The sequence below is a fragment of the Vulpes lagopus genome, chromosome 1 (assembly GCF_018345385.1).
Source record: "Vulpes lagopus strain Blue_001 chromosome 1, ASM1834538v1, whole genome shotgun sequence".
In the NCBI taxonomy this organism is placed as follows: Eukaryota; Metazoa; Chordata; class Mammalia; order Carnivora; family Canidae; genus Vulpes; species Vulpes lagopus.
In genome coordinates this window covers 4,290,783-4,312,658 of record NC_054824.1, presented here as the reverse complement: position 1 = coordinate 4,312,658, position 21,876 = coordinate 4,290,783, and the positions used below count along the sequence as shown (strand labels likewise).

Sequence of the window (21,876 nt, the reverse complement as noted above, 5' to 3'; positions counted from 1 at the left end):
TGTCAGTCATACTTTAATAAAAAATATATTTTACTCTTAATATTCTAAATCGTTGCTGCTAATATTCTAATTCTTTTGTAAGGAGTATGTTCAAGAGTAGATTTATATAATGAATGAACCAGAACATATTTATTGCCTTTATTTACTCAGCAAACAGAAAATAATAGTTACTTTATAAATATCCTGCATATGAAAAACCAATGCATTTCCCCCCTCTTTATATATAGAGTGCTCTTTGTAAAAACAAAAAAAGAAAATGCATGGTTAGAATTGAGATCAATTGCTTTCATAAAATTACATGACATTTTCTGTTTCAAATTTGGTCTTTGTTTTTAGGTGATGTCAGAAGTTACCTATATAATAGATTTCCAACCTCATTAGTCAATGCACACCCATCCTCCGGCACGAGTTCATCAGCTTAGAGATGAGTAATGTTTAGTGAAATTCTCAGTCCATGCAGTTGTTTTCAGAAGTAGCTCACAAGAGTCAAAGTTGACTAAAATGATTTTGCTTTTATTTTTTCTCACTTGGGTGTGCTTGCTCTCACAGATGAACATTAGCCCTTGGAAATGGTTCTTCCCGGGTGGTCGTTCGGCTTGGCGTAAATGCAGTAAACTTGTAGAACACAAACTACAGGGCAGTGCCAAGATCCACATGGCTCGGTGGTATCTTGTCCTCCTGACACTCCCTGTGCTGACCATTACTTCATGTAAAAATTTAAAGGGCCTTCTGAATTGTCCAAGAAAGACAAAATTATGCACAATATAGTTTTAATGCTAAGTGTATTTTATGGCATTATCTCCTTGAAAATTGGTATTTATGGTAAATTTCTATTAACCAGCCTATTTGATTAGCCAGAGCATCCACCACTACATGTTCATGTACATGGAAGGTTTTTTGTTTTTTGTTTTTCCTAAACCACAATTTATTTTATAATATCCAATCTTCGGGGCACCTGGGTGGCTCAGCTGGTTGAGCGTCCAACTCTTGGTTCCTGCTCAGTCCTGATCTTGGAGTCGTGAGATCAGCCCCGTGTCGGGCTCTGTGCTCGGTGTGGAGTCTGCTTGCCCCCCTCCCTCTGCTCTCCCCCCTGCTCTCTCTTTCACGCTCTCGACTAGAAATTTCAAATCTTAAAAAAATCATAATAACATATCCAATCTTCACTTTTCCAATACCTCGAATCTCAGCAGGAACTATTGATGTATTATTCAGTTAAAAGATCATCTGCTCTTTAATCCTAGAATTTTGAAATCTCTGTCCATATGCAGAAGTGGTGTATGAAAAGAGAGAAGCAACTATAAATCAGAAGGGAGGTAGGAAAGGGAAGATAGTTACTAGGATCTGTCTTTGCTTGCAGCTCTCTGGCTTGATTGAGGAGGTTCTCGCTCTCATCCTTATGGTAAATGATTTGAGTATCAATCCCACTCACAGCCTGCAAAGGAATTGTGTGGAAAGAGTAAGAACGACAGCAGAAGAAATCCACTTTTCATGGATTGAAAATTTAAATGGCACCGTTTATCTGCTAAACATCACGCAAAATTCACACAATTTCATTTCCGTAGCTCAAAATCAAGGTCAAGTGGGAACACAAGAAAATAAAGTCCAGGACATTTTCAAGATAAATGTTTTTCAAGGAAAATTCAGTGCATCTAGAACAGTGTCTGGCCAAGGCCCCAGCAAGGTGCTTGTCAAATAGACGCCACTCAATAAATAGGTTTTTGAGTTGAAAAAAATGAATGTATGCATAAAGCGTCTTCTGTCCCAGCACAAGCTATTCTTAAATATGTCTTATTCAGAGACTGTGGTTTAAAAAAGCTGTCAAAGGAACTGGCATTTGCTGACAGGAGGATGGCACATAGTAACACAAATAAAATGGTCTTTTCTTAGTTCTCTTGCCCTTTCTGCCATTTGTATTACATTGGAAGCTCAAGTGGTTACACGATAAAACAGAAAAGTCATAAGCTGGGAAAAGACAACATGTAAAGTGAACTTTAAAACACGAGAACACGCAGGGCGGGGGAGCGCGGCTGGCTGGCTCAGTCACAGGAGCATATGACTCTGGATCTCAGGGTTGTGAGTTTGAGACTCACATTGGGTACAGAGATTTATTTAAAAAAATCATAAAAACAAGTAAGGGAATGCTCACATCATAAATTCGGTCAGTGATGTTCAGAGCCCATGCTGCCGTTTCATTGGCTTCATTGACGTAATTGGCGATGTTTTCATAGACATTTGAAGCATCCAAAGCCTTCTGTACCAGCCCATTCATATCTGAACTGTGCAGATTCCTGTTAAAGAACAAATTTGTCATTATTTCTCTTTCTTACTTTTTTTTAGGGGAAATGAGGCCATTTATATGGTTTGATCTGAATACTTCTGGGACCACAGGGACCTCCTTCCTGGTATTCAAAATCACCTGTCTCAGCAAGTCTTCCTGGGCTGCCTTTCCTAGGAGCACATCTTTTGCTCTCCTTTGCCTTGGTGCCCCCAGGACTTTACCCCATACTGGCTCCATGGAAGCTGTTTGCCCCGCTGAGGCCACAGGAAAAGGGAAGGATGATTTCAAAACTGCCCTCTGCACCTCTTCAAGCACCCAAATCGGCATTGTTATTTTCTTTCCATAAAAGAAACTGAGGCTCCCAGAGCAGGTGCACAGCCTCAACATGGTGTCAGGTACTAGTTGGTTTTACTCTATTCATTCAGCCTTTGGTTCACTTTATGAAACATCAGGTTTTCCCTTAAGAAGGGGAATGATATGGGACACCTGGGTGGCTCAGTGGTTGAGCACCTGCCTTCAGCTCAGGGTGTGATCCCCGGGGTCCTGGGATGGAGGCCCACATTGGGCTCCCTGCAGGGAGCCTGCTTCTCCCTCTGTTGGTGTCTCTGCCTCTTTCTCTTTCATGAATAAATAAATAAAATCTTTAAAAAATAAAAAAAATAGGGGAATGCTATATACTGAGCATCTAGGTGCAGACACCAGCCTAACCTTGTCCTGCATGATATGTCTTTAGTTCTTACCACACCCGTGAAGTAGACATTGTTATTCCCTTTTCATAGAGGGAACCAGGGCTCTTGTGATGGTTTGTCTCTCTCCTGCGGCCAAGCTGCTTCCTTAAAGGGCGAAGCCCTACTCATGCCCGTTTCTGCCTTTGCCCTATCCACCGTGTTCTCTGCCTTTACCCCTCTGCGGCCTTGGTAAGGTTCATCTAATAGTAATGGTACCCATCCTGCGGTGGGCACTCTCACATGGCGGATCTCACATGCCTCAGGGGATTGATGTGAGGTTCAACAGGGATGAAATATCTGAAATGCTTGGTACCGTGCCTGTCATCCAATAAACATCAGGGTTTATTATTGTGCCTAAACTATTTCCTGAACCGGAATTTCAAATTCTAAGTGTATTCGTAGAATAATTCACTTTATCGACAAATGCTTCTTTCTAGTATAAACATCTCTTCATTTCTGCAGCTCATCCTGAATCCTTTGTCTTAATTTTACTCAGTTTTGAATCCACCATTCCAAACATTGATGACTACTATCACTTGATTCATCAGGAACTTCTAGAAGATTCTCTGTGACCCAGGATGTGACATTGCAGATCCCATGCTGGCTCATCTCTTTCAACTGCCCTGACCTATGGAGCTCAATTGAGTCTCAGCTTCCTGAACCCAGCTTCAGCCCCTGTGTGCTCTCTCAGGCTCAGAACGACTTCTCTGAATCCCCTTGGCTACTTCCTTCTCTTTTGTCCAAGCTCATCATCATCGGGCTCCTTTGCGAGAGGGCTGGTTTATCCATTAGGCATAATAGGGCCCCATAAGATTTTTTTCATTTTTTTTAAATCAGAAGAACAATGAGGATACTAATAATGATTACATTAATCTTTATAACAATGCTGTCATGACGTATAATTTAATTTTTTTTTTTTAATGGAGGAAAGGGCCCACAGAGGTGAAGGTACCTAGGGCCCAGGAAAGCCATAATGCAACTCTGCCTTGCAGAGGTAATTCTAATCCAAATAATTGCTATTTTTTCCTACCCACAACCCCTTGTCCTTAGAAATGGCACAGATAATAAAATTTAAGGAAGTTTTAAAAGGAAGGGATATAAGGAGTAAAATGTTACAAGTATTCATTAATATTTTAAAATTTTGCTGGCTAGTATTAAGATACTAGAAAGAGCTGGAAACAGTCTGTAATACTCTGCTTTCATTACTAGACACAAAACAGGTATTGCATCAATACACAAAATGAAAATGTGCTTTTGAAATGGAAGTTTCTTGATGAATTATGTTTATCTCTGTTTTATGCACGCGAAGCAAATCGTTGGGTCAACAAATGATGAAGAATATTTACATCTTGAGGGCAAGACATCTATTAAATTTGGAGGTTTCCCTGAATATATCCAGTCTAAAATATCCTAAATGCAAAAGGCATTCAGGGTGATTGATATTTCTGATCATTTTTCCATGTGAAGCATGGGCAACTTTCTTGGAATCACGCTAGGACACTGTTGCAGGGTGTCATTTAGTGAAGGTATGTGTTGGGATCCCAATCAATAGGACATGGTCACTAAAACGGCAAAAGAACAATCAAGAGAGCCATAGGAGGCATCTCAAAAACAATATTATATTAATATAGCATATTGTGCAAATAGTATACTATCTAAGCTCCATTTAATTGGCTTGATCAGAAGCACATTTCTTGGAAGCATGACACTAAGGTGGATATAACGCCATCCTGGACACCAAGATTTTACATAACATCTGTTTCTCTCTGTCTGTCTGTCTACATCTCTCCCCTCTTTCTTTCAATTCTCAGAAGATTCGGAGGGATATTTGAAAATTTTGACAATCAGGAATAAAGAGGTAGTTTAAGTTTGAAAGAGAGTTGTTATTGGTTTTTATTTTATTCATGACCTTTACTGATCCTCGTTTCTAATTGCCAGATTTGTAGTCCTTCTCTGTAATTATCTCATTATTTACCTATCATTTCAAGGTCACGAATTCAATTCCAATCTTTCAGTACATTTCAATTAACATTAATTGAGTGCCCAAAGGGTGTGCGACTCTCTTCTGGATGCTGTGAGGAAAATTGCCAATTGATTTTCTCTTAATCAGGTGTTGAAATCAAACATTTCCTGCTGGGCAACTGTAGAGTGTCTAGAGTATTTACCAGAAGTCAGTTGTATTGCCAACTTCCAAACGGCTTTACCTGAGACCCTGGGGTATGGAAACCTAATGGTGTCTGTGAAATAAATATGTGATGGGGGTAGAATTAGACTTGTAGAGGGATCTGATTTACTTGGTAATTTTTTTAAAAAGTCTTATTTATTTATTATTTGAGACAGAGAGAGACAGAGAGACAGATAGAGAAAGAGAGACGAGGGGCCAGGGGAGAGGGGGAGAGAGAATCTCAAGCAGATTCTATGCTGTACATGGAGCCCCACGCGGACTTAATCTCATGACCCTGAGCCGAAATCAAGAGTCGGCCACTTAACCAACTGAGCCACCCGACGCCCCTTACTTGATAGTATTTTGTGCAGCAGTTATGCCCCTAACCAAATGTCTTAGGTCTCACTTTATTAATAACTATGGAGCAGAACCACCCCTCAGGACACAGGTCTCTAATTTGACAGATTTTTTTTTTTTTTTTTAAGACCAAGAAACTCTTCCCAAAGTAATTGCAATAAACAATGATTGACTGGTTCTCAGTTCTCAGAGTGGCTTGGTTCCAACCAAGCGCCCTCCAAATGAGCACAAACACACCCCAAAACCTAACCCACTAACCTGTATCCCCATAACTCCGGCATGTGGAATTGAAGAAAAATGAGTTATTCAGCCTATGCTGGTATTTGCATTTCTAAAACCAGGATATTACCTGCTCAATTCATCAGCCTCTTGTTGAAGGTTCTGTGCATGGTCAACAGCTTCTTGGACTAAATCATGACGAAGGTTGCTGAGATTGGCTAGTTTGCCTTGTAGTTCATTTTTGGCTCCGTCTATTTCCGCATAAATCCCCGAAGCATTCTAAAGAGAATATTTTAAAAAGTGAATTGAATATAGAAGATCTTAAAATCTTTCCCCCAGGGAGCTCTTTTCTTCCTTTTTATGAGGTTCAGTAAATTCCAGGCCAGGTCTACCTGAGCCTGAAATACTTTAAGTAGACTTTTATCTATTTCTCTTGCATCTTCAACAAAGATTCCTCCTGATTGCTTGCCTAGCTTTCAGACACTCTCTGCCTTCTCCCATGTGAAAATAAAACAAAATGAAGCTAAACAGAAAACCTCCATTACCCATACCTCTCCCCAGTGTTGTTACCTTACTTTTCTATTCCCTCCGCAGCAATATGTAGACAAAAAAAGTGTTTATGTTAGCTGTCTCTATTCCCTCACTTTTTAATTCGCTCTTGAACCCACCCCAGTCTAGTTTTTACTTCACTACTCCAACAAAACAGAAATTCAAATGAATGATATCTAAGTTGCTATATCTAACGAGCGTCATTTGTTGCTCCCAGTCACCCAAAGAGTGATTCTGATCATTGTCGCCATTCTTGAGCCAATCATATTTCCTTCCTCCATCGCCATCTGATTCTCAACAGATCACTTATTCTTTTTTATTTAGAAGACATCAACTGCCTGCAGCAGGGATCATTTTTTCTGTCCTCCTGATGTTTCCTCCCTATGAGGCGAGCTCAAGTAGTGAAGCCTCGGACCTCTCCACCCCTCTCCTCACTCTGCTCCTGAGAGGGGGACTGGTTTATTTGATTGGTAAGTTTTGGGGGGATAACTGTAGGCTCTGTTCAATTCTACCTTCTGCCTCTTGGTAGCAAGCTCCAGCAGAAAGCCTGAGCTCTTCCTGTGTTTGTCCCCAGTGAAAGCTGTTCTGTGCAGAAGCCCCACAAGAGCCTGCAGTGCTGCCTGAGTGGGCAGCTCTGTCTAATTCTGGGACTGAGTATTAGCAACCCCACTTGGCTAAGAGACCTAAAGCCACACCCTCGACTGCATTGGAAATGAAGGCGATGTTCTTAGACTTTACATTTACTGTTTTATTTATTTTTCAACTTGCTTAGAACTTGGGAGCCAAAAGGGGGTACTCTTGTACTCACAGACTCCAACACCAACAAAGAAGAACTGCAAACAACTCTTTGCCACCATCCTCCGGTCCCTCCCTCACCCAGAAACCCCTATACACTTATTTATAGCTGCATCTTTATGTACATTTTCTTCATACTTTCAAAGGAAAAGTGTTCCTTTTCCATATAAGGTACGCTGTCCTGTTCTCTGTTCTTCTGGCTCCTTAGCTACTGGCTCCTCTCAGATGTAAACATGCCCCAGTTAACCTCTCCCACTAAAAACAAACAAACAAAACCTACTCCTTGACGCTAACTGCCCCTCCAGCTTACTTTCTTTGTTGATGCAGTGCATTCCACAGAAATGGTTCTTGCCAAGGTCCCCGGTGTCAGACACCATATTGCCAGACCCATTTGACACTTTCCTGTCTGTATTTGCTGGATTTATCTCTGGTCTGTGACAGTGTTGGTCGCTGCCTTTACCTTAAAACTCTCTTTCCTACCTTCTGTGACACTGCTGTCTCCTGGCTCTCCTGTTTCACTGTCTAGGAAGGAGACTTTAAAAGTTGGTGCTGCTCGGTCTTGACTCAGCCCTTTCCTTTCTGAATACTCTAACCCCTGTCTCCCAGCCCAGACTGCCAATCTTCCAACCCACTGTGCACCATCCTACAGGAATGGTGATCTTTCTGTTAAGCAAATCTGATCGTGTTATTTTCTCTCTCAAAATCAGCCAATTGCTGTACAGGAACAAATTGGATTACTCAAGTGGCTTCATCAACTGATCCCTCCTCTCTCACCAATCTCATCATTTCTCACCCCCTCCACCCTATTACCTACCATGTGCAAACTTTGCTAACTGATGTTTTAATGCTCCATGATTTTTTCTGACCCCTGTGTTTTTTCAAATAATATTTTCTCTGTCCATGATACTTTGTTTCCTTTTTTCTCTGACTCACCTGGAAAAGTTCTACTCATCCTCCCAATTTCAGCTGAAACCATCCCTAATTTCTCCAGGATGAGTTCAGTGTTGCCATATATTTCTATTGTCCATGTACCACACTACTATAATCATTTTACCTGAATATTCCACCCACCAGACTACATAGTCGTAGAAGTCAAGATTTGTGTCTAATTTATTTTTGTATTTCCAGAATGTAGCACAATTCCTAGAACAGAGGGTTTATTTCTATGGAGACAGTATTAAGTGTTTAGCTGTTTGGTAGGTCATCTGGGGAACAATACTTTGAAAAAAAATATTTAGTTATAAAAACAAGAAAAATACTATGGACATTCCACCTTTACTCATTGATTCATTCAACAAATATTCATCATATGCCCACTATGTGCCAGGCACTCTTTTAGGGGATAGCATACATAGCTATGAATGCAGTCTCTGCTCTCCAGGAATTTACAGTCTAGTGGGAATGTGTAGATGATAAACAACTGACCAAATAATTAAACAAGTTAATTTCAGGGAGTAAAGAGTATTTTGAATAAAATAAATAGGCGGGATGGATTGGACAGTGATTGAGGGTCAGAACCCCATTTGAATTGAATGTTCACAAGGACAACAGCCATTTGACGATCTGGAGACAGCAAGTGCAAAGGTCCAGAGTTAAGGAAAAGTATGGGTGTGTTTGAAAATCACAGCAGAGTTGGCGGGTAACAGGGGAATGGGCTGGAGGGCAATGAGTTGGGGAGAGATACATGGAATGAGGTAGAGAGTTGGGGCAGAGCTGGGGCACTTAGGGTCTCACAAGCCATGGTAAAATGAGCTTGTTTCTTACTCTAAGTGTCACTGGAAGTTTTATGAAAGAGAAATAATGTGATCTGATTATGTATTTAAGGGATTGTTTTGCTACTGCATAGAGAATGAGTCTTGAGGGGCAAGATTGAGGCAAATGAACCAGTAGGAGGCTCCTTTGGCAGTTCATGCTGGAGAAGAGGTGGTTGGGACTGCAGAGCAGCAAACAGAGAAGGGAGTGGTCAGAAATCAGGACTCATTTTGGAGAGAAGCTCAAGAGGTCTTATTGAAATGGGAGGGAGGGGAGAGGAGAAAACAACGACTTCAAAGTTTTGATTTGAGCAAATGGGGTTGTGCCACTTACTTAGGGGGGGAAGACTAAGGAAGGAGCAGGTTTTATTCAGAATATGTTAAGTTTGATGTGTCTATTACACATCTAAGTGGTAGATAAAATTATGATTCTGCTATATATCACATTAAGTTCTTGAAAACTTCAAGTAAGAGTTTGGATATATGAGTTTGGAACTCAGTGGAAGTATGAAAGTTGGAGGTATGAATTGTAAGATCATGCATATAATCGTTCTTTAAAACCATGGGATTCAACAGGATCAACTAGGGAGAAATTAAAAGTACCAAAGAGGGCCCAGGACTGAGCCATTCATTATCAAGAGCAGGGATGGACAGAGCTCTGTGCCAAAAATGGCTCAAGGCCTGTTTTTATATAGCTCCTAGCCAAGAATATTATTTATATTTTTAAAGAGTTGTAAAAAAATAAAAACAAACAAACAAAAAAAAAACAAAAAAGATTAGCCTGCAGAGTCTAAAATATTTACTACATAGAGGATGTGTGGAGGTGAAGCTAGCAGAAGAGTCTGGGAAAAAATGGCCAATGAAGTGGGAGGAGGACCAGATGAATGGGGTCCTGGAGGAGCCAGGATGAAAGCTCAGAATGTTTGAAAAAAGAGGAAAGGTTAACTAGCAGGAAGGGTAAGAATGCTGAGGAGGGAGAAACAACCACAGTTTTGGCTATGTTGAGTTCTCCGATGACCTGGATAGCAGTCTTGGTGGAGGGGCGTGAAGTCCCATTTGGAGTGGGTTGTATACAGCAGACAGTGGGGTCTGGGAGGTGGAGATGACAATGGGAAATGACTCTCTAGGTGTTTTCCTGTGAAGCTGAGCAGAGTAGAGTAATGGGGCAGAGATTAGAAGGGATGTAGGCAAGGTCTTTCCTCTTTTAAAAGATAGGAAATGCTTAGAGCATGTTTACATTTTGGTAGGAATGGTCCAGTAGAGAGTGAGAACTGGATGAACAGAAGAAAGAGGGAAAACTTTTGGGAGTGAAACTCTGTGACCATTTTTGAGCTGAAGAACAATGGGATTCAGAGCACAGGTGGAGAGATGGGACTTTGCCAGGAGAAGAGACACTTACTTCATTAATTATAATAGGAAGGAAGAGTGAAGTAGGAATACAGATGTTGGTGGGCTAGTGGACCCGGGCAGGAAAGATTAGGGAAGTCGTCTTCTCTTTGTTCCTATTTTTTCAGTGAAGCACAAAGTAAATTCACCAGCCAGACTAACAGAAGAGGAGGTGGGTTTTTCATTATGTTGGCTTCTCTGGTATGGCCATGATGCTGGGGCTACTTGGGTTTACTGGGATATGAGGATGAGTCAGTAGGGGAAGTGGTGGGTGTACAAGTTAAAGGTGTTTGCAAATAATGATTATATGGTAGTCTCGTCTTATCTTTGGGGGACACGTTCTAAGACCTTTAGAGAGTACCGAATCCTAGATGTACTATGGTTTTCCTATGCATACCAACCTATGATAAAATTTAATTTGTAAATTAGGCTCAGTAAGAGATTAACCACAATAACGAATAATAAAATTGAAGGCTTATAGCAACGTATTGTAATAAAAGTTACGCGATCCCTCTCTCAAAACATGTTATTGTACTCGCTCTTCTTGTGATTATGTGAGGCGATAAAATGCCTACATGATGAGATGAAGTGAGGTGCCTGATGCAGGCAGGCATTGTGACATAGTGTTAGGCTACAAGTCACCTAGAGAGGATAGGTCAGAAGCAGGATCATCTGCTTCTAGATGGAGGTTGACTGTGGGTAACTGAAACCGTAGAAAGCAAAACCATGGATAAGGAGGGACCACTGAATCGATAATTTTAGGTGCTTAAGGAGGGAGAGAGGAGATGAGAGGAGTGGGACAATGAGCTGGATGAGGTCTCCAAGTGGCCAGAGGATTGTTGGAGTGGGCATTCCAGAGTAAGTGAGATGAGAGAGGGAGGGGCTGGATACTGGGATTTGGGAGGAGGTACTGTTATTGATGACAAGACCTGGGTATGGCCCTAGGAGGGATAACCAGGGCAGGCTGGAGGAAAAGCTTATTGGCCAGGAGAAGTTATAGGAGCCAGAGCTCTGAGAGCTGGTGGGCTCAACCGTCTAGATTTTGATGTCACCAAAGATAGTGATGGGAGTAGGGATGGAGAGGAAGACAGGGAGCTTGGTGCTGAACTAGCCATAGGACGAGATGGTGATCCGACGACTTTAAAATGGTATCCTTGCAAAGGTAATAAAAATGAGCTAAGAGTAATTTGGGGATTGGTTGGGTTTACTGCATTTTACTGGAAATTTTCCACTTTAAAAATGTGTCTCTTATTGATTTTGAACGCTAGCTTTATTAAGTACACAACTTACGACTAAAGAGTGAGTAGGATGGACCTAAGCAGCACTTACTTTCTGCAAGGAGGTCCCTGCTGTCCAGGTCAGTAGCCGCTGGCCACGGGGGGCGCTATCGAGCACTTGAAATACGGTTAATTGAACCGAGGAATTCAATTTTAATCTCTTTCATTTTAAGTCACTTAAATTTACATTTAAATAGCCGTATGTGAGTAGCACCACCATACGATGAAAGAAACTGAAAAATTCGGTCATCTAACGTTGCTTCTATAACGCCAGTTAAGTCGGCAGATCGGGAGTGGATTCCGTTAGTGTTCTGTGACCTGAGCAGCTGCTCCAATCTGCTATAAACACAAACCTCCAAGTCACATGCGTCCTTACCTTTACTGTGTCATCAAGTTCTGAAAGGGTCAGCCGAGGTGTTGTCAGAGAATCCAAGGATGTCTTCAGAGAAACGTTCACCCCTTCCACCTGTTCCCTCACTCTCTCGTGTTGTTTCTATGGGAACGAGGAGCAAGCAAGAGTGGAAGAGAAGGTCACTTTAGAGAAAGCATCCAGGAGGGTAGTCGATGTCACCTCCTCCTATCTGTGTGCCCAGACGAATCTGGGTTCTTATCCCAGCCCCACCACCTAATGGCTGCGGGACTTCGGGTAATTCTATGCATGACATACTCAGTTTTCTCATGTATAATATGGAGGTAGCAAAAGTGAGCCCTTTGGGAGCTTTGAAGCACTTAGTTATGACTCTTACTTGCAGCACCGTCACCTCAAAGAGAGTCACCGCTTCAGAGAGGGCCGTTGACTTTTTCTCCATAAACGTAAAGTAGACCCTGGACGCAGGATTGCACAGAGGCTCTATATTTGCAGTAAGTGGAAAATGAATTAATTCCCAAATCCATTTATCATGTGCTGACTTTAGGCCAGGCACAAGTAGCTCATTTGGATAGGAATGAGCATATGCAAAACCTCTATAAACAAAATGTTTAAATGGCCCTACTATGAAAGCATAAAACTGTGACTTTCCTTCCTGCCACTCTGAGCTCTTTATGTTGTTCGAGGCTCAGATTTTTTGAGGGAAATGGCCCCAGTGTTTTTTTGACGAATGCTTCCGTTTCTACCCTCACAGTTGGGTTCTAGAAGCAGGCATGCTGTGATTCTGAGGAAATATTAGAAAACGTCAAATGAGTTTGGAGTTTGAAAGCAACCGGAACGATGCTTCAAGAGGGAAAAGTACGACTCGTTTTACAATCGGAGTAAAAAAATGAGTTGAGGTTACTTTAGAAAGAGTAATTTGAATGGGAGCTGAAGCATATGACTTGCGGTGCCATCGAAGATATCATGGGAATAATTATCGAAGCCCAGATACAGAAGGACATACTTTAAAACTTCCTAAGTTCATCTTAATGTCTTTCGTGCCCCCTGCAGTCTTTTCTAATTTAGTGGGAAAGAAGATGGAAACCATCCTCTGCAAACGCATCGCTACAGGGGAAGATATAGGTCCAAGGACAGAAAAGAATCCCATTTGAACATCTTCTTAATGCAAGATCATTACAAAATCAATTTGCCCTCAAAATCCATCAAGCTTACTACAGTGTGACTATCTTGGGTTAATTATTCTTGTCTCCACGAGGAGAGGTACTTACACAGCTCTACACAAAAGCAATATTTTAAAGTAAGGGCATTAAACTCTGTAAGGAAGGGAGGTGAAAAAGGTGGGTATTACTTAGCTCCTTCAGAGCAGTTTTCCTTTCCAGACTCTGAGATGTGAGCCCTGTTGGAAGCTCTCGTATGTGGGCGCCTTGGGGGGACAGAGCTAACATTCTGAAGCCAGAGCCCGATTTCAAAGCCTTGAGGTAACATCACCGAGTGCTAAGTTCTTTGCAGTAGCTGGGGGGTGATGGGCGCCAGGTTAAGGGGCTTACCCCTTGTCGTGTACAGAACTCATCATACACAGCGTTAGACAGAAATGAGCAGGATTAGCTTCGAACCAAAGATGCTCCCCACAGGAAGGAGGTCAATTTGAACAAAAGAGAGTTTTGAAAACCAATAATTATGAAAACGACACACAATTAGCACGACGAGGCATGTTCGGTATCCGTTTCACGTATGCAAAGGATAATAAAAGGTTCCTGATCCTTGAAAAAAAAAAAAAAAAAGATAGAAACGGTCCTGGGAAGGCAGAGGTCTGGCTTAAGAGACTCTCGGAACGGTGCTTTTTAAACTATAGCATCTTACCATCATCGGACGAAGATCTGTATCATTCTGTTACCCTTCGGGGTGTGTAGGATGGTGAAGCAAATGGTGTAATTACTAGTTGTGTGGCTGCTGTTTGCACACATCAGGATGATGAAACTGCGTGGTTATTTTTGGTTTCGTAAAAGGGCCGGAAACACGCTGTTGCTCTCTTCTAAGCTGTGCTGTAGGTCTAGGGGTGAGCTGTGGAGCTACCACACGTGCACCCAGAGGGAAGACAGGTCCCCTGGGCGGGGGGACGGTCACAAGGCGGGTTATGGGATTGCTGAGGAGGCACCCACTAACCTGGGGAGGGGGGTAGGCTTCCTGGGGGGGGTGATGCCTGGGGCTACTGGGGGGGGGGAGTAGAAGAAGTGTCCGTTCCAGGCCGATGGGGTGACTGGGGCTGTGATATCGCCTGAGCTAAGCTGCGAGGCGGGGACACAGCGGTAGGAGAGGCCAGGGAGCCTGGCAAGGGTGGGTCACAGAGGTCCCTCGCGGCCTGCACAGGGCAGGGCAGAGGCCACAGGACGGTGCCTCAAGTGTCCTGAACCATGACCCTCAGCAAAAAAAAAAAAAAAAAAAAAATGCAATCTCAGTTGCAGGACTAAGGCAGGATGCGATGAAACCGCACCTTCCTGTAGATAATGCGCTTTGATAGTCTCTATTCTACTCTTTCTTTCTAGTCAGTGCTGGTTATTCAACTACACTTCACTTTTTATTTCTTTTAACGGCTGGTTAGAACCTTCCAGTGGCTCACAGGCTGCAGAGTCAAAGGCAGCAGGAGACGACGAAGGGCGTTAGCAGCCGAGCAGGGCCTGGTGTGGGAACGGAGGGAACGGTGAGGGGGCAGCGGCTCAGGCGGGGTGCTGCGGCCCGGTGGGAAGGGCCCGGGGTGGGGAGGAGACGGGGACGGGTTATTTTGGTCACTACCTTGACCGTCATCGTTCTAGAAATCTACTGGCTAAGGGATTGCTCCTGTTTGGAAAATGGTGGTGATAAAAGGGTGATTCCCTTTCATTCGGGAAAATTTCCAGTGACCTACTGAGACATGGTGACGACTGAATACCAGGGCGGAGAGTCTCACTGAGGTTGGTTTTGCAGACAACAAAAACAAACATAACTGAATTAACGAATTTGCTCATGGCAGCTTCCTATTCTTTGGCATTGCTATTTCACTCTGATCTTTATAAATATGTCCAGCGACGCACGCGTCTTCCTCCCAGAGGATGGCTCCCCTCGGTGGGGGTGGTTGTGGGTGTCTGCGTTGCTCGCAACAGCCGTGACCACCGACCAGACGTAAGCCCCCGAAGCGGGCCTGCACAAATCCTGGCCCCACTGGGGTGGCCGCCTCTGCAAGCTATGGCTACGTCTGCGGATTTCTTTGTATTTGCATGACCTTTGGCTTGAGTTGGCCTCCCTAGCTCTGCGGCTGCTGACCAGCCAGGCTGTGGGATTTGCTTATCAGGCCTTCCCCAAAATTACCCATACCCTCTAGAAACGTGGTTCTGGGTTGCTTTGGTGCTCTAGTGCGCTCTCTCTCTCTCTCTTTTTATTTTTAAGGTAGCCATAGGGGACGCCTGGGGGGCTCAGCGGTTGAGCGTCTGCCTCCAGCTCAGGGCTTAACCCCCGGGTCCTGGGATCGAGTCCCACATCAGGTTCCCTGCAGGGAGCCTGCTTCTCCCTCTGTCAATGTCTCTGCCTCTCTCTCGCTGTGTCTCTCATGAATAAACAAATAAAATCTTAAAAAAAAAAGTCTTAAAAAATAAAGGTAGGCATAGGAGCAGCACATTGCTCGCTCACTTGCAAGAACCCACATATCCATACACGCAGACACAAGCACCAGTTGTGTCCTTATCAATGCAAAAGCCAAACAATGACGACGGTTTCAACTCGACTTTAGGTGCACAGGGTTCTATTAGCCACCTATGGTGGCAAAAATGTACAGATGCCTAAAAAACAGGAATATTTGAATGCACTGATATTTTAAGAAATTGGGCCCCCAGTGTCCCTTCCTGTCGCAGGGTCGTGTGGCGTACGGCTGGCATGCATTCACGGGTGGGGCGTGCACCGTACCTCGTGGTCCCGCTGCCTGGCTGCCGTGGCTCTGTTCATGTCTTCGGCATCCCTGACGTGGTCAAGAGCCTGGTCAAGTGATTCCTGGAGGTCTGACAACTTAGCATTGTAGTCATCCAGCTGCTCCAGGACGACAGGAAACAGAGAGCGGGTGTCATTGGACAGCCGCTGCCAACTCTCGGCCTGGTTCAGCACTGGGAAGAGATAGGCACAGACACTCAGTGTGGGCCGCGCGGCTCCTCTCATTCCACCCGGCCCTTAGCGGAGGTGCCAACCCGTCAGGCCGGGCCTTCTTCAGCAACAGGGACTGGGGCCGTTGTTCATAAAAATAGCCCCGTGTTTTATACTCGAACAAAGACAGACTGTGCTGTAGGGTTTGGGAGCCCCTGCATGACAGCCAGAAAGAGAGTTCGATTAGTTTTTCCATCGAGATTACGTTTTTTTTTGCGGAAACCATGTCATTATACTGTGTTTATTGTTACCTGTGATATTAATAATTTTACCAGACAAGGGTGTTTGGATATACACCCTTGGATATAATAGTAAAAACTCTTAAAAAAATAGTAAAAACTCTAAAAAATAGTAAAAACTCTTAAAAGTAACCAAGATTATCTTGTCTGGTACTGACAAGTGGTGTTCACAACCACTCATTTTTCTGTATTCTCTCCAGGTGATTGTTTTTGGGTAGTTTCTTTAGGCCCAACCTAAGCCATTATTTTGGGTGGTAGGAAGATTAAAAAGATTGTATTTCAGGTACAAGAATATTAATGACCAAGCAATGATACATTCTTAAATTCCGTATATGTCTTCATTCTCTGATCAAAGCAATACACATTGAGTCTGACCCTTAATTCTCTTTTCCCTCCAGGGACTATCAGTCTGACTTTTTGAGGTTTTGTATTTCCTTTCATCACTGTGAGCAGAAGATACAAGCTCATGGCTGAGTAAAGAAGGTGGTTAAAAATGCATTGACTACGTGGAAGGTGGCTAAGTGGGAGATGTGATTGGTTTCATTTCCCCAGGGCAGCCTCGTTACATTCTCAAATAGGCGAGGAGTGTGGAAGCATCTGCCTGTGACGTCAGAGCTCCAGCGTTCCTGAGCGCTGGCTTCATCAGAAGTGGGGCCTGACAGGCCTCTTGGGTTCTTACTGTTTCTGAGACTTCATACATTTGCTATGACAATATGCCTTTATGGGAAGAATGTTCCTCTTCTGCAATATGTGCAATAATTTTTAGCAGAAGTTGATGGGAACTATTGCAGGTCATAAATTAGTGCAGGTGTTCTTAACCCTCCCCCCCTTTTTTTGGTTCTTAACCCTTCTTGTGCCACGGGACCCTTTACCGTCTAGTGAAGCCTTCAGACCCCTTCTGATAATGTATTTTAAAATGTGTAAAATAAAATATATAGACCTAAAAAGAAGACCAATATATTAAAAAAAAAAACCCAAATTGGTAATATGACAACACATGTGCTTCTTTATTAATGCATAAAATAACCAGAAGTAGAGGCAAGGCCTCATAACCACATAATTTTGAATTACTGATGAACCTAATGAGATAAGAACTTGTGAAATAAGAGTTTAGCTAAAATCTGATATCCAAGTCCATGGCTTCTCTTGTTGATTGTGGAGGTTAAAAGGGACACGAATTCTTCACAACTCTTGCCATCAAGAGTAGAACCTATTTCCTCACACCTTTAATCTGGGCTGGTCTGGGCCAGTAAGATAGATACCACATGGCTGAGTTCCATTCTTGCCTTCCCGGAAGGCTGCTGCCTGTGAATGAACCTGGGCAAGGCTCCTTGAGGGTAACACCCGACTAGGGGGAGAGGCCCAACCATCCCCGCTAAGGCCCCAGGCAGAGGAGGGAGGCCAGCTCGTGCTACGTGGAGCAGAGATGAGCTGTCCAGGTTGATTTGAGCCCAAATTGCCAATGAAATCACGAGCAAATAAATGGTTATCATTTTAAATGAATATGTTTGGGTGAGTCGTTGGGTAGTCATTGATAACCGATCGAACGACCAAGTCATAGGTACCCTGATCCTACCTTGGTTTCTTGCCTACAGTCATCATTAAAGCAAGTGTTAAATTTGCACTGGAGGTTAAGAGTCATTAAAAGTCCTTCTCAGACCTCGGAACATGAATGTTGCTGGGCCTGTGGCTTTACCGCCTTCTCGATAAAATTTCTTTTATTGTGATTCTGAAAATTGGTTCCTCTTAGGTTTTCTTCCCCTATTTTACATGTTTTCATCAACTGTGAAGTCCCTGTTTCTTGTCCTCAGGAGTTTCAGGTCTATAGATTCTGTGTGGCATGTCAGCTGTTTTTCCAATGCTCAAGGTTGGGCCTGGATGTAAAAATCTTGGATTACCTGATACCATGTCCAAGGTTCTAAATAGCAGTAAATAGGGGTACCAGGGTGGCTTAGTCGGTGAAGTGTCTGTCTTTGGCTCAGGTCATGATCCCCAGGTCCTAGGATGCAGCCCTGTGTTGGGCTCCCTGCTTCACGGGGAGTCTGCTTCTCCCTGTCCCTCTGCCCCTCTCCCCACTCATGCTCTCTCTCACTCTCTCTGTCTCTCTATCTCAAATAAATGAATAAAATCTTTTTAAAAGATAGCTGCAAATATTGAGGATTGCTTGATTCGACCAGAAATGCTCCCCCGTGGCTCAGTGTCCTCACTTGGACCCACAACGGAAGCAGACACGTGCTCTGCAAGTGGATATACTTACGCTCATGGGCTTCATCTACTTCTTCATCAACTAGCTCCCTTTGTGTGAAGAATGGTTGACGGCGTCTGATCTCCTCCAGCATTTTCTGGGCCAACACCAGCTTCTCAGAGATTTCCTCAGAGGTCAGTTCGTGCTCCTCCCCGTAATAGAGCATCTTGTTGTTGATCTCTGAAAGGCAGGACACAGTGAGGGAAGAAAGCACGGTGGGGTGTCTGGGCGTTTCCCAGCCACTGAAAACACTGAAAACACGGGGAGTGAGGGCAAAGGGCTGGGCGGATCCTAAAATGGAAAGAGGCCTTCATTCAGAGACAGCGAGACAGTGTACTGATGCTCACGCTGCAAGCACTGGTCGCCAGGGTTGGAGTTCACCATATATTCCAAGGAGAATTAAAACCTGAGGAAACAACTCTGCTTCCCATTTGCTGTCTTCAGAACGGGGATGAGATTAATGTAAAGTCTGTCCTGACTTCACAGTGTCTGGTTTCCATAGTAATGCCTGAACATTAATATTTAGCGCACACAAATCCAGGGTCTTTGATCAACCCCCCCCCCTTTTTTTTTAAATAAAATACATAACTAGAGAAAATCGTCTGAGGTAGCACCTGTCATAGGATGTGTTAGAGGCATTAATTCTATTTTAGCCACATTTATCTGCCCAAAGCTCTAAACCAAAATGAGAGCATATTGATAGTAGTTCAAGTAGGTGTTTCAGAGTATTCCATAGACCAGATATGACATGGAGGTTTGTTATAGTGTGAGTGTTTATTTGCTCATATAGATTTATAAGTTTTGTGTGTATACACACCACATTCTGCAATTGCCTTCTGTAGTATGACTGTCAAGACTGGGCCATTTTAATGCTGGATCATTTTCGGCCCGCTTCCGTAAGTAGGGCGGAGAATTTTAGAACCAAAGGCACTGCTGATGTTCCGAGGGACGAGACCAGTTGTCTACATATCAACAGAGCTGAATTGTTCTTTGACTTTCTCTTCCTTCTAAATATGATCAGATGAAAGTTATGTAATTGCCACCTTGTCCTCTGACAGCTCTGGGAGGAAGCATTTTATCTTCCTGGCATAAATGAGATTGTGTGTCTGTGGTTTACTATGATCTATGCGGTTGGCCAGACAAGATGGGTAAACAAACACTGGCGTCACATAAATCAAACCAGATAAGGCCTTGTATTTTATATGGATAATAGCTTGAAGGTCACCAATAGTTATTTTACAGATGGTTGGGCAAAAGCAGGACACACTGTTGGTACCGTGTAGCATTCCTAAATTCTGAAGGAAGAGAGATAAACAGGTAAGAGGCTTTTAACGTTGTGAATATTACCGAGAAAGTCATAGGGAAACCGAGATACGCTAGAAACAAAACTTATGAAGGGATTAAACATTCACTTTTCAAGTGAAATCTATAATATTAACTCTAGAAATAAGCTAAACATCGGTCCCCCTCCCCACCCCAACCCCCCTTAGATCTAGCACTTGCAGTGCTGACTTCTTTGGCATTTTGCTCCAAATACTACATGTTCACTTGGGGCCTGTTTTATTTTAGCCATGTCTGGCGTAGATTAGAAAAAGGAAATGTAGACAATAACATTTTTTTTGCCTTAGTCTTTGGAGACTATTCGTACATTATTTTTAAAAGGTAAACTGATGGAAATTATTGTTTCCCATTTATATTTCTTTTGTATTTCTTTCACCTTCTCCAATGCTTAAAGGGTCAAATAGAGGGCTTAGATGCCTTCCAAATGAAACACGTTAGAATAAAAAATTTACCGCAGCCAAGGTGAATTATTTTCTCTGAATGGCTTACGAGGATGCTTGCTTTATTTGCTGCCTAGAGGGGCATTTATTTCTTAATTAGATGAGGTCGGCTCTTCTAAGTTCAATCTTACTTTTTGAAAAAAAAAAATCAATAGTAACTCTAAAATGTCACAGGAAAAAAATGTTTTACTGGTAGATGCAAAAGCACAAGACAGTGAGGACGGGATTGAGGGGTGTTTGAAATGCATGTCACTTATTTTTATTGTGTAGTACGGGCAGCAAAGAAAATACAGCAAGTGTCTAATCTCGGCTCCATTCATCCTTTTGCCTGGAATATGCTCCTTATACTTCAATATAAAGATATGACCTTCCCACTGTGGGCTCCTTCACTGCTATTGTGCCCTGAGATGCACTTGGTGTTGTCACCCAGCTCTTAATACATAGGATAAAAGCTGTGGAAACACACAAATACTGTACCTTTGCAGACTGTAACCCACGGAAATTCTTTTTATAACGAGTGAAAGTGCCTATTTTCTGTTGGCGAATTGAAGGCTGGTTTTCAGTAGGCTATTAAGACAGTCCTCAAAATATAGCCAGCACTTATCAGAAGTTAGAGCACAAAGAAGTCCTCCTCTAAGAGGGAAGGTAAAGCCACAAGGCTTTAGGGTAAAGAAATCTCACATGCCCCCCGGCCCCCCGGCCCCTCCTCCAGGCTTTTCTTCTGGACTGGGGACCAGAGCATGTTGCCTGCCTGGTCTTTGGGAAATGGCATCGTAGAGACACCTTAAGACAGTTTGGATTAGTGGACAGTTTCCCGCCACTCTAAAGGCAGTGTTTTTGCTGTAAAGTGTCCAGAAAACATGACTCCTACTCAGCTCTTGCATTTTAGAGACACCATAGCAATTCCATTTCTTCCGCTGGAAAGGTAATCTGGCCTTCCATTTCCTTGAAATGCCTGGAGAGGGAATGATTCTATACATTTATTCTTGACAACCGACACATAGAAAGTAGAGATGAGTGCTTGGGGCTCCTAGACGGACAAACTAGGAGACCAAATGTAACAGATACACTACTCATATTATATATAAACTAGGTCATTAAGACCTATATGATCTATACACTACTCATATTATATACAATATATATAATATTATATATATGCACTTATATTTCATATATATATAAAATGTATGTATTGTATATAATATGAGTAGTGTATAGATCATATAGGTCTTAATGACCTAGTTTATATATAATATGAGTAGTGTATAGATCATATATATTTCATTTATATGAAATACCATGAGTGCATATATATTACCTTATATCTAACAGTTCCTGGCACAGAGTAAACATGAAGAGTGACCATATTTCTGTTGTTGTTTTAACAAACACGAATGATTCCTTGACATTGGGCTGTAGGAGAGGAGAATATATTTACCTTGAATTTTATCCCTCATGTCATGAGCTTGCTCCACGAGTTGAGTTGCGTGGTTAATGGTATCCATGCTTTCCTTCTGAGCCAGCTTGCCCCTTCTCAAGGCTTGATTTTCCTACAAATAATCCATATAAA

General features: G+C 42.8%; 1 protein-coding gene across 2 annotated transcripts in view; it reads right to left on the bottom strand.

The window, feature by feature from the left end:
• Positions 1-21,876, bottom strand: part of LAMA4 (laminin subunit alpha 4) — a 143,256-nt gene that overhangs the window by 44,189 nt on the left and 77,191 nt on the right. For both annotated transcript variants that reach the window (XM_041764306.1, XM_041764296.1), the window contains exons 9-15: positions 21,745-21,856; positions 18,535-18,702; positions 15,808-16,001; positions 11,881-11,997; positions 5,877-6,025; positions 2,147-2,288; positions 1,336-1,432 (exon numbers count right to left, since the gene is read on the bottom strand). In XM_041764306.1, the coding sequence (XP_041620240.1) occupies positions 1,336-1,432; positions 2,147-2,288; positions 5,877-6,025; positions 11,881-11,997; positions 15,808-16,001; positions 18,535-18,702; positions 21,745-21,856 (979 nt within the window). The remainder of the gene's footprint in view (positions 1-1,335; positions 1,433-2,146; positions 2,289-5,876; positions 6,026-11,880; positions 11,998-15,807; positions 16,002-18,534; positions 18,703-21,744; positions 21,857-21,876) is intronic.